Below are 15,713 nucleotides of genomic sequence, written 5' to 3'. Positions count from 1 at the left end.
GGTTTTCCATTTTAGTTAATGGAACTAAAAATGTTGGTGGTTACAGAATTTACCAATGGCTAAATCTTTTGTTGAGATTGCTTTCCTCCACTTGCCTCTAACCATATTAAATGACAAATTCCTGTAATGGTGACACATCTTGGAAGTCTGGTGAACATTCCTGCTCGTAGATTAACATGAAAGAGGACTGTAGTTTGACGTTCTAGATTCATGGGATGGTGGCCATGGATTTCTTGATAAGTAAAAAATCACCACAGGGATCTCTGTAGGCTAATTGCTTGGTGTGTGGCATTTTGAAGGACATACTGAGATAGGTGATGACAACTTCCAAGGGTTCATGGGATTATGAGAACTACATTGTTTTTCTGGCTTATCATTTCAACTAACAGAATTAGCTCTCTTGTGCCATGAACTTAAGATGATTAAATGGAAGGTGGTTCCTTATTGTCCAATTTATAAAATGAGTGAGATTTATCATTTAAATGGGGGCATGATTTCAACCTCCATTACAATATATGGAATGATTTATCATTCAAATGAAAAAATACCGAGACGCATCATAGGTGCTTGAGTACGCATAATTAATTTTCTAAAAAAATGAAAAATCTAAAGAAATTATAATTCCTCATGGAAACCATTCTCAAGACCACTTCTTTGAAGGGAAATACTAGCGACCTATAATCAAACACTTGAATTTTGGCTAAGTCAAGTTGCCCCACAAGCTAGTCTGCATGTCGTCTGCTATCTACTTGAGTGGCAACCAAGCCTTCACATGATCTCTCATCAAACCTTGGTCCATCAACTTGCATGCTGAATAGGCACTCATGGGTGCAAAGTGTCATCCAATGCGGCCTTGGTACCACATCATCCAAGTCAAGATGCTAACACACAATCCTATCCCTACCCCCTAATCCAATCCAAAGGAAAGGGGAAAAAGAAGAAGTAGCAAGCTACTCCCATGCGCACCCCTCCTTTGCGCTTCCAAGAGCTCAAATCATAGACCATTGCTCCAATTAATTCGATACTCCTTTCCATAACCCTATCCCTCCAACCCAAAGGAATGGAGGAAAGAAGCAGCCACTGACTGCTTCCATACCCTATTCAATACAAATCGTCCTACATAAATTAAGCTCAGCCACAAATTTTTTATTGGCTAACAAGAGGAATGTGTAGCCATGGAAATAGAAAAAGAATTATACACGTATGTACACATATAATACATGGGTGCACACAATAAATGTAATGCATGTCAAGTGTAACTACAAAATGAAAGAAGAATATATTGATGTGTTAGCTAAACTTCTATTGTGGCATTTCATAAAAGCAAAATTTCCACCATTGCATTTCATAAAATGGAAAATTTCCACTGTTGCAGTTCATAGAAGCAAAATTTTGATTGTTGCATTTCATAAAAAAAAACACATTTTTCTTCATGTTGTTACCTGGATCTAAGGGCCTTTTTCCTAGCAGGGGATTTCTTGTCATTAGGGGATTTTTTGTTGTGACCAGCAGAGTTGGATGGCAGAGAATTGGTTGTAGCATTAAAAGATTTTGTTTCCATTGTCAACATCTTCAAAGATATTTTTCAAAGGTAATTAGACTGAATTAGACGTAAAAATAAAAATATATCAATTCATCAAATTATTAATAACAAAGTAAGATAAGATAATATCAAGTTTTGCACTTTAATATTTTACACTAAGGATAGATACAAAAAATGTTCATAGGTCTTGAGGAATGGTTGAGTAAATACTAGCATGATGGATATACCTGGCTTGTGGCAGTAGAATAAATCTTTTCCTCAAACCTTTCAACAATTTTCCTTAGCTCATTAAGTCCCTCTGGTCCAGAAATAGGAAGATGTCTCTTCAATGTGTCCATGCTAGACATAAAAAAAAGGTTAAATTGTAATGGGTTATTCTTATGCAATCATTGGTTCAAAAAAAAAAAATCTTAAATAGGAAATCATGTTAGTTGTGCATTGACCATGTCATAATTTCCAACCAGAAAACAATACTGCATGAAACAAGAATTTAGAGTAAAAAAAAAAAAAAATTAAGGAAAGGAACTAACATCCCCATAATAAGAGGAGGTTTGAAGTAAATAGAAAAAATTTATTAAGGAAAGGAACTAACATCCCATAATAAGAGGGGGTTTGAGGGTAAGACAACTAGAAAGCTTGTATATTTATAGGATTCCATGCTTACATCCCTTCCTTTGAACAAGTCAAACACAAAAGATTGTCTCTTGCAATTTACTGCACATTCTAATACCTTTTTTCTAGTTCCTGTTTTTTAATGATCATATTTGAACTTCCTCATGTATTGATTTTTAATGTATCTAACATGCTCACAAAAACTTATTGTGTCTTGCTTGGCTTGAACTCCCAAATACAAGAATAAATGAAATTCAATTATATTCCCCCAAACAATTCATGGAATGCCAGCTTACATTTCAATTAGACCAAGGATTACAGCAAGTTCTTTGGTCATTATACTTATTTCTTACCAATAGGAGAAACCGGTTTGGAGGTCAGGGGCCAAGAATATTTTTAGACCACCTATGTAGATTAGCCTAACCTAAACTAATATTGCTTTTGTTAGAATATGATATGCAAAATATGGGTCCAATTCTTGATAACTTAAAACTTTGAGGAAAATTGATTACTTAACATAATCAGATTTTAGGTTATTTAGAGGTCTCGAGTTGAAATCACTCCCCCATTTATTTATTTGTCTAATTATATGTAATCACAAATGTATGATTTATCTACCACTACTATGATTTGGGAGGATTGAGATTTGTCTGCTACTACCATGATTTATGCCTCTCATGGCAAGTATAGGGCCACAGGTGCGTGATAAAAATGTGTGATTTATCTGTCACTAATACTATAGTTTGTCTCTCACACCCAAGGTGGGTACAAGAACATATCTTAGGGGGTGTGAACATGATATACATTTGTCTATCACTACTGCAATTTGAGAGGATGATCACAAATGTATGATTTCTTTGTCACTATTGTCACTATTAGGCTCGTGTTTTTAGTGGAAGCATGTCTGAAAGTGTCTTTAGGAAACCAATCTAATGTTTCTTAAAAAAAAAAAATATTACAATAATGATTTTTCAAAATTTTAAAAATATTTTTTAATTTTGTTAAACATCTAATTTTTCTTTAAAAAATATTTTTTAGGTTCAAAATAATTTCTAAAATTACTGTAAAATACACTATTATCAAGCCTTTTAAAAAAAAAAAATATTAAGTGTTAAAATCTATTACAATATATAAATTTTGAAACTAACTTGAAAATGTTTTTTAAAACGGTTTTTTTTTTTGTTATTTACAACAAAAATAGTTTTCAATTATTAATTTAAAAAAATATATATATCTAACTTGAAAAACAAGTTTAACAAACTTTCAACAAATGTAAATTTTTGAAAATTTGTTTTAAAAATAAATTATTATTTTTAGAACAAATCTTAGTGTTTTTAATTATTTTTTATATTAAATAATATTTTAAAATATAAATAATTTTTTGAAAACTTTGATATGGGACACAAATTGGTTTTTCTTTTTTCTTTTTTTCCTTCAATTTGTTTAAGTTAAAGTATTGTAATTGATATTTAAGCTAAAAATTTAATCACCATGTATTTGTGCCAAATTTATTTTTAACCTGAAGCCCATTCACTTGCCCAACTTGAATTTTGGGCCTCACCTCAAATAAAAGCAAAGCTCGAACCTGAACCCCTTAAAAGTATCTGAGCCAAGTTGGGCTAAAAATTAAATTCCTCATAATAGGCATCCAACTAAGGGAATAAAGGTACCCAATAGGGCATTTTAGTTAGGTTTTTTCAGTCTTCTGTTTGTTGGAATGAAAGGACCCAATGCTTGTATTTTTATTTGGGCCCTCTAATTATTTTTTAACCTCATCCTAAACAGCCCAAGGACCCAAAAGAAAAAAAAATGTTTTCTTTGAGAAGTGTATCCCAACGCCTCCTAAATAAATTGTTTATATTTTACTATAAACTTTTATAAATGAAAATTTTAATATTATAATAAATAAATATTACTACCATTTTTTTTTAGAAAATCGTTGTTAATTAATTAAAGGGAAATTTAATTAGAAAGTAGTTTAAGGAATTTGGTTAATAGTTATTTAAAATTACCATAAGTTTGAAAAATAATATCTAAGTATTTATCATTGTAACATGTTCTCCGGAATAAGAATATTAAAATTTTAAATAATTTTTTTATTTTGATAAGAAATTTAACCTATAGTTAAATAAATCTTTATATTATTTAAAAACCAAATTTTAATATTTTTCATCTTTTTTTAGAAGAACCCAAATTAAGCAATCTTAGGACCCATTTGGCATATTTTCTGAAAATGGCTTTTAAAAACTATTTTTTATTCTTTACCTTAAAAACAAGTTTTGAAAAACATAATCAAACATACCCATATTCTTATTTTTATTTAAAAAAAATAGGTGGAAACAATTCCTACTTGTGTTTCTAAAAATTATTTTTTATTTCATTTTAATTTTAAAAATTGTTTAAAAAATATAAAAAAAAATGTTTTTAATTATTATTTTTAAAATTTTGTTTTAAAAATAAATTATTATTTTTAGAATAAATCTTAGGTGTTTTTAATTATTTTTTTATATTAAATAATAATTTAAAATATAAATAATTTTTTGAAAAATTTAATATGGGACACAAATTGGTTTTTTTTTCTTTCTTTTTTCCCTTAAATTTGTTTAAGTTAAAGTATTGTAATTGATATTTAAGCTAAAAATTTAATCACCATGTACCTGGGTTGTGCCAAACTTATTTTTAACCTAAATTCGGCCATTGGCTTGCCCAACTTGAATTTTGAGCCTCACCTCAAATAAAAACGAAGCTCAAACCCGAACCCCTTAAAAATATTTGGACCAGGTTGGGCTAAGAATTAAATTCTTCATAATAGGCATCCAACCAAAGGAATGAAAGTACCCAATGGACTTGCATTTTAGTTGGGTCTTTTCAGTCTTTTGTTTGTTGAAATGAAAGGACCCAATGGGCTTGTATTTTTAGTTGGACCTTCCAATTATTTTTTTAACCTCATCCTAAATAGCCCAAGGACCCAAAAGAGAAAAAAAAAATGTTTTCTTTGAGAAGTATATCCCAACGCCTCCTAAATAAATTGTTTATATTTTACTATAAACTTTTATAAATAGAAATTTCAATATTATAATAAATAAATATTACTAGAAAAATGACTAATGAGAATAAAATAGATATTTGAATCTAACTTGGAAAGTGAATAAATTTTCAAGAAGACACAAGGAACAGATCAAGCAACTATAGAATCAAAGTGCATATCAAATCAAGTGAAGCAAAGGACTAATGCACATACCTTCAACAATATCAGTTTTTGAAAATTCTTCTGCACTGCTCTTAGCTACCATAAAACATTCCAAGCTACCAACTTTTTGTTGATGTATGTGGGCATTTCTTGCGGCAACCTCTTCTTCCATTTGTTCCATATGGAATTTGTCAAGCTTCTCAAACTCCTCAATGAGAGACTTGAGTTCCAGTTGCAAACTCCTTACTCTGGTTTTCGTTAGCGTGAAAAAAATACACCAATTATTAAAAAAAAAAAATTGCAAATGAGGTAATGCAAGAACAACTTAATACCTTGCTAGGTTATTAATGAAGTATGTCTCCAATATGGGTAAATAAGAGACTAGTCCAAGCGTAGGTGCCATGACATTATATCTTATAATGAAGTCATGCATTAAAACCTAACATGATAATAAGTTGTCATATTAGCACATGATAGATGAAAATAGAATTAAAACAATAATATAAACAATACATGTGACTCCACCAAACCTATTGCAAACCTTTTCAACCACAACTTCCATATTTCTCCATAGGAGTTGGATGAGTAGCATAAATAGCAACAATAACATTATCAGCAGCAGCATACCATTATGTTTCCTGGCAGCCAAAACCATCAATTAATTCTATTTGGATACATGACACCATATGCGTCAATTGGTTAATAGCAACATGGAACATAATGAATAAATATCTACTAAGTTTTGTTACAAGAACAGTTGAAAGGACGCATGATACCACTTTCAATGTAATTTTGCAACTAAGAGACATTTTCCTCAAGTCAACAACTAAGGTTTCAATAGTTGGATGCATTGTATAAATAAAATCAATAACATTATCAATAATCGCATACCATAAGTTATCTGGCAGCCAAAAACCGGTGATTAAGCTTTTCAGAATGCCAAATATCAGGGTCTCATTATTAGACAATAGGTTTTTCTTTCGCTCTTTAGAAAACTTGTAAGAGTAATGCATCTGATTCAAGCATGCAGTTCAAGCAACCTTGGAGTTGTTGAAACCAATATTAGACCCCGAAATGAGGACAATATTGAGAAGCAAAAAAGTATAGGTTTTAAAAGCAATCCAATGTGAGGCTACCCAATCAAGGATCAGTACATTATCAACAAATTGTAAGTAACTTGAGATGGAGAATCCACCTTTGGAAGAACGCTCAGATTGGGCCTAGGACTCTCCCCAAGATTTAATTTACAAGATAGTGAGACTAGAGAAACCTTTGATTAATGAACATACATGATCAAACACGTCTTACTCTTCGAGACATAAAAGCTCTTTCCAAGAGAGATCAAATAATACATCTATTTGCATAAGAAGAAAAAAAGATTAAAATCCTAAAAAAAAAATGGTTAAAATATACAAAATAACTAATGTCAATATCTTTACTTAGAAAAATGACTAATGAAAATAAAATAGATATTTGAACCTAACTTGGAAAGTGAATAAATTTTCAAGAAGACACAAGGAATAGATCAAGCAACTATAGAATCAAAGTGCATATCAAATCAAGTGAAGCAAAGGACTAATGCACATACCTTCAACAATATCAGTTTTTGAAAATTCTTCTACACTGCTCTTAGCTACCATAAAACATTCCAAACTACCAACTTTCTGTTGATGCATGTGGGCATTTCTTGCGGTAACCTCTTCTTCCATTTGTTCCATATGGAATTTGTCAAGCTTCTCAAACTCCTCAATGAGAGACTTGAGTTCCAATTGCAAACTCCTTACACTGGTTTTCGTTAGTGTGAAAAAAATACACCAATTAATAAAAAAATAAACTGCAAATGAGGTAATGCAAGAACAACTTAATACCTTGCTAGGTTACTAATGAAGTATGTCTCCAATATGGGTAAATAAGAGACTAGTCCAAGCGTAGGTGCCATGACATTATATCTTATAATGAAGTCATGCATTAAAACCTGACATGATAATAAGTTGCCATATTAGCACATGATAGATGAAAATAGAATTAAAACAATAGTATAAACAATACATGTGACTCCACCAAACCTATTGCAAACCTTTTCATTTATAATACCCAACAAGCTATAAATATGAAATAACTTGAAAATAATGTCTGATGCTAGGTTTTGATTTGTCTTCTTCCAAGGGCATGTGCTCAAAATCCTTTTAATCAAATATTTCATTTTGGTAATATATATCCCAAAAAACCTGTTTACTGGAAGAGGAAGGCTTCTTGATTCAACTAGTTGCTGCACATAATACATCTTTTGGTGTAGAGTTTATGCTTCTTACCTCTCATTGTCCAAGAAATTTTTCCTCCAACGTTTGAGTGTCTGGTGATAATGTATTCTTATGTTTTCCAGATGATTATTTTTTATTTAGGTCATGGCCAGTTTGAGTCTATCGGCTACTTATAATTATATTCAAGTTGCCACAAATTCTTCCTACTTCCTGCAATAGTTGGGAAACATACTTATTTATTATCCTTCTCACATGGTCACACCAAAGCTTGTGTCATAGATTTACATTACCTTGTTCACTTGATGTTCTCTGTCCAAAGTAGCATTTCCAGAAAATAAGGCCCAAAATTGTGAAAATGAAAACCAATACTGAAACTAGAACTGCAATGAGTATCTTCTTTTTGCCATTAGAAAGAGGCTTGAAATATATCAAAAATAAAAACAACAGTGTTAGCTTGAATGCTATGCTTAGCACACAATTCCATTCAATTGATGTTTTCTATAAAAAGATTTCTTTAGCATTGCAGATATCAGGGAGTAAATTGGTTAGAAAAATAAAATAAAATAGAGGAATTGAGCTGGTTTTCATGAAGTTGTTAAATAACTGTCTGAGGTTACAAAACTATTGATCTCATAATTTAACAGCATAACTTTATAGTTATTTGTCATAGCAGAACAAGTTAGGCAACAAAAAGGCACATCCAACTTAACTATGAAAGAGAAAGACTACGATATTTCACTAGGAATGAATAAGGCCTAAACTCACCAGATTCCACAGAAATAGCTGATATGAGAGGACCATAAGTTCCTCTGCTTGGTATAGTTGTTGTCCCCTTGCCAGCCCAATGAAAGCGGACCTCTAAAGTTTTATTCTTCACAACTGCTTTAAATTATTTTACAACTACCTTTTCAACCCCTTGTGCTGCTTGTACAATATCAAAATCCTCCGATTCCAACTTTCCCTACAATTAACTAATTAAATCAACTAACCTTCTATAACAAACCAAGCACCAATCTAATTTTTCCTATTATGAGTACCTGAATATAAACATTAAAAATCTGTCTGCCAAGGCTATGAAAGGATTTATTGCCTCTGATAATTATCTATGCAAAGTGAATTTTTACTGTATAGTTCCCATCTGCTAAGCAGCGCCCATAGTAAGTAAAAGATAGAGGAGAAAGTCGTGCTCTGGTGTACAACCCAGAGTGGTTCATTCCAAGTACGGATACATTTTGTGCTGTGTAATCATTTATGGTTCTGTTATGATCCCAGAAGTGTCCAGTGCTACTAAATCCCCAATAATCAGTCATAGGATGAAATTTTGCTGCACCTCCTTCATATTGATCCCCTTCATAAACAACATTTCCAACAATAGATTTCTCTCCACCACAATTTATATGCAATGAATAACGATCTTAAGAAAACAGAAAAGTTATAGACGGTGATCAGTTATATTAAACATAAATAAATATATAAATATATAAATAAATAAAACTAAATTTTATGTCCTTGATGAGATGATATAATTTCATTTCAATACCAAAGATAAGTCCCAATCATCTAGGATAAAATAACTGAGAAATTCACCTCACATTTTATGTACTCACCTTTTTGACAAGGATAGTTTTCCAGGCACCCACCAAGTTCTCTGAATTAATGTAGCATTGGTCCAAAAAAGAAAGAAAAGAAAAGAAAAGAATCAATGTTGTGCAAGATAAAACATATACAAATTGCTTCCCTACACACACAAATTATAAAGTAAAAAGCTTACAAGTTCCCCTCCTCAGAAAAGCTTCTGAACAAGTTCCTAATGAAACAAAAAAGAAGATAATTTAATGTAGACAGTGAATGAAAGAAAAACTGCGCCTAAAGCTTGACAAGGTTTAGTTTACTAAGAAATAGTTCTTGCAAGCTATCTCGACAAGAAGGTAGTGCAGACTGCTCAGAGAAGTTACTGTAAGAAAGATCTATTTCACTGCAAAAACATAAATGACTCTTTAGACACAATATAACTCCATGAAAGCTAATATACAAAACACTATGAAAGAATTGTGTAAGTTAGAAGTGCTAAAGAAGATTGTATGCGGAATTTAATCTAATTTGCAACTAATAGCTAACCAGTAGTTAGGAGCTTTTCTAATGAGAACATTTCTTTGACCCATTGCAGATAGAGGGATGCAAATAGCAAGAATAGAATCAGCAATCAAACTCCATAGAGGTCAAAGATGAATGTGTTCGTACAGGGGAGTTCATGTGTATGCATGTGTACAACCTTACCTATGTATGGTTCGGTAGATAAAAACAAAGGTAATAGATAACAAAAGATGGACATCAAATCTCAAGCAAAATTAACTCAAGATGCTGGATGAAAAACATACGTGCGGCTCTGCCTTCCCTTGATTCCATCTGGAATATTTCCATTAAGCCGGTTGCCTGTCAGACACCTAATCGGCACGCAAAAATGGTTTATTGTTAGAGCTTTCCAACGTAACAGAACATGGGGAGCACAAAATAATAATGAATGTAGATGTAGAAAGACTTATTAAAGAAAATGAATGTAGATGTAGAAAGAACTATTAAATAATAATGCACTGACAGGGAATTAAACCTAGTTATGAACCATGGCAGGGTACTATTTTACCACTAGACCACTAATGCAACTTTTGTTATTATCTCAAAATGTTATGCAGGAGAAGATGGAGAAAAAATTGAAATTTTCACAAGGGTAATCCCCATAGGTATTGAAAGCCCTTGCCCCAAGTGATGCAGTCTCTTAATGCACCAGACTTGTGGCCACCTCCATAACCCATATAGCTGGGGGCAAGTGAGTATACCTGCTACTCATAACCAGGCAAATGTATAACCCCAGAACAATTATAAGAATGAACTAATAGTGTATAGTTTTAACCCCTCTATCAATTTTTATGATAGACACAACATAGATAGGGAAGACTTCTATGCATTACAATTACACATGTCCTAAGTTTCTGTTTCTTACATGACCTCCACGTTTGTTAGGCCATCAAGATTTGGAATCTCTCCGTTCAACTTGTTGAAGCTGAGATCTCTGTGAGAAAACAACAGTACAAATGTCATAATAAAGCACCAAATTAGAAGTTCAGCCAAATGATGGCTTAATTGAATTCGGTGCAATATAAATCTCAAGAGATAAAAGGTCATTAGTCTGAAGATAGAGGGGTAAAGAAAAGAGGCATAACTCATTGATAGACATAGAATTATTGACCCCTAGATCAGCCATTTATCCCCATTCTTAATAATAATAAAGTCAAGGTGTGTATATCATCATTTGAGGGCCAATTTAATCTCACAAAAGTATTTTGGCACAAAAAAACCACCCAACAAATTCAATAAGAGGGAGGGATGAATTACAAGAGGAAAGGATCCCTTCGCAAAAGGGACAGAGAAAAAAAAGCTTCCAACTAAGGAGTCAAAAGATAAAAATATAGTTTAGACCCAAAGGAGCTGGTAATTTCCATCAACATACAGTCTCCCAATATAGCTTTGGCCCATATTGTAAAATATTTGTCTTTCCTACTTTTTCTACCTTCATATGTAAAAATAAAAATGTAGAAAAAAAAAAGGCACAATTTGCCTTAATGATTAAAGGTCAAGGGTAAAGGGAAGGAACAAGAAGAGGAAGCCCCTTACATGGTAGCCCACAATACAAGTTCTTACTGTAGAAAGCTAATGATACTTGACATAATCCACTACTCCAACCATTTAGGGACAACAAATTTGCCATAAAAGAAAAAGAAAGAGGAAAAGAAATGCATGGTAGAGTTACAAAAATCTCAATTCTGTCATCTCTACTATATATGTGGGGATTGGTCCTGAGATATTACAACCCCTCAACATCCTGCAACATAAACTAAGTCCATGTAAGTACTAGTGCTAGAGAGTGTGAATTACTTTGCTTTAGAGCATTTTTTTAATCATAAATACCACTTAAAACCTGTACATTCTTTTCATGCTTCTTAGGGGTGGAAAAGTGGAACCCTCTCCATTTAAGTCACTAATTCTTCTGCATAGAATCCCATCAAGAAAAAAAATGGCAAAATGCTACTCTTGTCAGTAATATACTGCATTTACACAACTCTCTTAGATTAATTTTTTCAGAAAGTGGAAGAAATATGATTAATTCCAAATCATTGTATTAGCTTTTACCAGTGTCTTGATGCAACAGTATGGCCATTGTTACTCTAATGAATGAAGGAAAACATCCACCAAGGAAAATGAATTCCTTTATAAAATTTGAGTTTCTTCTGTACTCATCGTGCCTTTCAACTGGGATTGATATGAATTAAGGAAAAAAGAAAAATCAAACACCCTTGGTTGTTGGAAAAAAATATTAATCTTTATAAGAAGAAAGACATTTATATTTTGATCAACAATATAATTAAATCCCACCCTTCCATATGCTCTACATCCATTCTATTAGAATGTGGTATTTGCAGAATAATTCCTTTGCCCTTCCCAGCAAAGAAAATCAACTAGAGAAGACAGAATCATAGATTCGGCTGTAGTGCATCAACTGAATGTGGCTCATGACAACCCAAAAGATTGGTTTTGAATCCATGGATACAGGTCCTTTTAATACCTTTGCAGCACCAGTGCTGCTGGGAATAATGTTGAAGGAGGCAGCTCTGCCACCTCTCCAATCCTAATGGTTTTCTAAATCCATGGTAGTTGTGGTACGTGTTTAGCTGGAACCAGAAAGATTCAGTGATAGAACCATCCCTACAATTAATTTTATTATTATTATTATTATTATTATTATTATTATTATTATTATTATTATTATTATTATTATTTTTGTGTAACTAATCAAAAGGGAAAGCAGAAACTTTATTGGCATGCAGAGTAACATGATAGAGCCAATTAGAGAAGCTCTCATTTTTTATTGGACTGAGGAAGTGTTAGAATCCAGGTTTATTGTCCTGATTTTTTTCCAGGTGACTTAGGTCAAGCATGCTTCAAGTATGAAGATAGGTGGGCAACTATCTCAGCAAGATCATGGACAGAATGACCTTCAGCCTTGTTCTCAAACAGAGAAAGGAAAAAAACAGAAAATTAAGACAATCCCAATAATGAGGTATTAGTTAAATTACAGTTCTGTAAGATTAGGTACAACTTATAGATTTCCTTTTGTATATTTATACCCAAAGTTAAAAAGCAAATAACCTACATTTCATGATAACAACAAAAATAAAAATAGAAGTATCTATTTTAAAAAAACAAAAAGAAATTGAGCAGAGCGTATCAATATGTTACTAGTGCCTTATTTTTCCAGTACATGATGAAGCATGTATAACCTGCAGCCAATTTTCTGAAAGCAACCTGCAGCCTTATTTTCTACCACTTTCTATACAATATATTTAGCTAGAGATCAAGAATCAAATGTCAGTTGTATTATAGCCTCGAATTATGTGGGTTAGGCTTTTTTTAACAATGGAAAATCATGACTTTCGGAGGCATGTTTCTACCAGTGATAGACCAATGTTGAGCTAAAATGACCACTGAACTTAAAAATAGTTTTTTTTTTCTTGCATTGCGCTATCCTCCTTTTGCTTCGGTTATTTGGGTATTCATTTAGAGTGGACAACCAGGCAATTGCCTCCATTGAGACTTCCTACAACTCCAAAAGTATTTCCAACTTCTTCCTTAGTAAGCTATTAGTAGAAATGGCAGATATAAATAGATTGAGAGAGAGAGACAGAGAGCATCACATACCCGGCCCTAGAACTCAGTTTACTAAACTGCTCCAAGATAGACATGAGGCATGTGTGTCTTAAGGAAATAGCATGGAAGGCTTCTGAAAGCTCATGCATTCTTGAAACATTTTCCAGTGATATATCCTTGAAAATAAAAATAAAAGAGTCACCAGGTGTCCACAATCTGATTCAAAGCAGTAAAGGAATTCATATCCAAAAAATCGAGCTCCTTAACTCACATGGGCAATGGTACACTCACAGGGACGCTTTATCCCTGCAAGAGATACTGATCAGTAGCTATGAGGAGATCTTGTGCAATATCCAATATAATTTCTACAGATCCAGTGTATATAAATCTGTACAAAAATAGAATGTCAGTAAATAAGAAAAGCTCAAGTCAATTTGGAGATGGAGCAGTGATGCAGACAAGATTTAATTTAATCTGAGTTGTCCAAGGCCTAATCTGGTTCTTGGTGTTAAACCTCATTCAGATAGATCAGGAATCATTGTCCTTCTGCAAGATAAAGCTAGAAGTAGAAGGTCTTCAAGTTTTCAAAGATGATAAATTGTTTAAGTTGTTGACTAGATAGAATTGAAAAGGAGAATAAGGGAATCAGGTGTAATTTTTTCTTCTCCCTAATATAATAAGACAACAATAGACAATGCTAAACAAGTTAAAATCTTATTTATTCAAAGCAAGTCTTCAAGGGGCATATTGTTTCAAAAGAAAAAGAAAAAATTTAATGACATTAATCAAAAATCTTCCAGAGTCAAAAGCCCCCAAATGATGCGACAATCATATTCAAGTGGATTGATATTTACCCACCTCACCAACATTGCTCATGGCAAAGAAAAGTGTCCCTGCAACAAGGAGTGTATCACCAATTAGAGGTTTCAAACCTTCTAAGTGACAAATACAAGTTTGTGTGATAGTTGATACTGTACTAATAAATAATAATGTAAAATTTTCAGTAATGAATTAGAAAATGCCTCAATGACAAAACAAAGCTCTAGTTCTAGAATTTTCAGGTGGATTAAGTCGTACTCTATTTTGCTGAATTTCATGATAGTTATGCACTAATTCTTGGAAGATAAAGGTTTTTGGCACCATAAAAATATGTCGCACATAACAGTCTATGCATGATTTAGACCTTTAAGTTCAAAAGAGAGAAGAAATCATGGTGATACAGTTTTTGTCCAAAGCCTAGATTCAGAAACTTCCATTTTCAAGGTTATCTTTCACTAAAAATTGCTACTTATCTGTTTCTGTTCATTTATTCATGAAAAAAATCATTATAATAATTGAATTGATGAATGGTAGGATGAGAAGGGAGAGGATTTTTACCTTAGCTTTGATAGGGTTTTCTATCATGGATTTGAGCAAGTTGATGTCTATGAATTTCTAGCCCAGCCTTTTTTTTTTTTTTTGATAGGTAAAAAAAGTTCATGGTAAATCAAAATACCAAAGAACACGATGAAACTTCAAAAATTCAAAACCTAGAACTTTCTTACAGGTGGTTTTATTTGACTTAAAAAGATTAAAAAAAACTATCTGTTTTTAATTACAATTTCTGCACAACTAAACAGCACATTAACAAACGAATGGACTAAAAAAAACAGATCTACAATAACTATGAAAGAATCATCATCAAAAACTAATTCCCAAAAACAAAGAATCAGACCCGTGGAGAGAATAAATTAAAAATTAAAAATTAAAAACCAAAAAAGAACAAATCATAAAAAATAAAAACAAAAGGACTCGGATCCAATTTTCTAAGAACCCTATTATTATTCTTGGTTTAAACCAAAACCTACGAATTTCATCACAATCATCAAGAACCCGGATTCATAACTCACCTGTAGGGGGGCGAAAGTCTACCGATCCCGGCGAGCAAACTCCCAAGAACCTGATGCGAGTCCCTCTATCTTGCAGCTAACCTAAAGACTCAGACCTCTCGTGCTTCTTCCGTGAGAGAATAAATTCAAAATTAAAAACCAAAAAGGAACAAATCATAAAAAACAAAAGGGCTCGGAGACCAAATTTTCCAAGAACTCGACTATTTTTCTTGGTATAAAGCAAAACCGACATCATCAAGAACCCGGTGGGATTCAACTCACCTGTAGGACGGCGCAAGTCTGCCGATTCCGGCGAGCAAACTCCCAAGAACCCTGATGCGAGTCCTCTATCTTGCAGCAAACTTAAAGACTCCGACCTCTCGTGCTTCCTCTCCTCTCCTTGAAGAAGTCCTTCCGATCCCAAGGCAGTGGTTTTGACAGCATGAAAACCCAGTCAATCGCAAGGGCAGCCCCGCCCCTAGCTTAATCAGCCAACCACACAACCCTGACCCAAATCTAAGGTTTCCAAAATCCCACAA

At 32.8% G+C, this 15,713-nt stretch overlaps 1 protein-coding gene across 1 annotated transcript; it reads right to left on the bottom strand.

Moving 5' to 3' along the window:
- Positions 1 to 1,605: 1,605 nt before the first annotated feature.
- LOC104878156 (probable LRR receptor-like serine/threonine-protein kinase At1g07650) lies at positions 1,606 to 15,265 on the bottom strand. Its single transcript, XM_019218090.2, has 14 exons — positions 15,196 to 15,265; positions 14,170 to 14,199; positions 13,578 to 13,612; positions 13,358 to 13,482; positions 10,605 to 10,673; positions 9,985 to 10,050; positions 9,378 to 9,413; positions 9,214 to 9,254; positions 8,644 to 9,020; positions 7,658 to 8,567; positions 6,934 to 7,320; positions 5,678 to 5,983; positions 5,397 to 5,593; positions 1,606 to 1,882 (listed from the first exon to the last, which is right to left on the bottom strand). Exons 2-9 carry the CDS (start codon positions 14,180 to 14,182, stop codon positions 8,710 to 8,712), a joined length of 696 nt encoding a protein of 231 aa, XP_019073635.1. The 5' UTR covers positions 14,183 to 14,199; positions 15,196 to 15,265; the 3' UTR covers positions 1,606 to 1,882; positions 5,397 to 5,593; positions 5,678 to 5,983; positions 6,934 to 7,320; positions 7,658 to 8,567; positions 8,644 to 8,709.
- Between the last annotated feature and the right edge of the window lie 448 nt (positions 15,266 to 15,713).

This window comes from Vitis vinifera, chromosome 6, assembly GCF_030704535.1.
Source record: "Vitis vinifera cultivar Pinot Noir 40024 chromosome 6, ASM3070453v1".
In the NCBI taxonomy this organism is placed as follows: domain Eukaryota; kingdom Viridiplantae; phylum Streptophyta; class Magnoliopsida; order Vitales; family Vitaceae; genus Vitis; species Vitis vinifera.
This window is presented reverse-complemented; position numbering and strand designations above follow the sequence as displayed.

Excerpts from the sequence above, each read along its gene's own strand:
- LOC104878156 (XM_019218090.2), bottom strand. Across the intron at positions 9,414-9,984 it reads AAGGGAAGGCAGAGCCGCAC|GAACTTGTTCAGAAGCTTTT; the intron begins GTATGTTTTTCA and ends TTGTTTCATTAG. Across the intron at positions 9,255-9,377 it reads TTTTCTGAGGAGGGGAACTT|AGAACTTGGTGGGTGCCTGG; the intron begins GTAAGCTTTTTA and ends ACATTAATTCAG.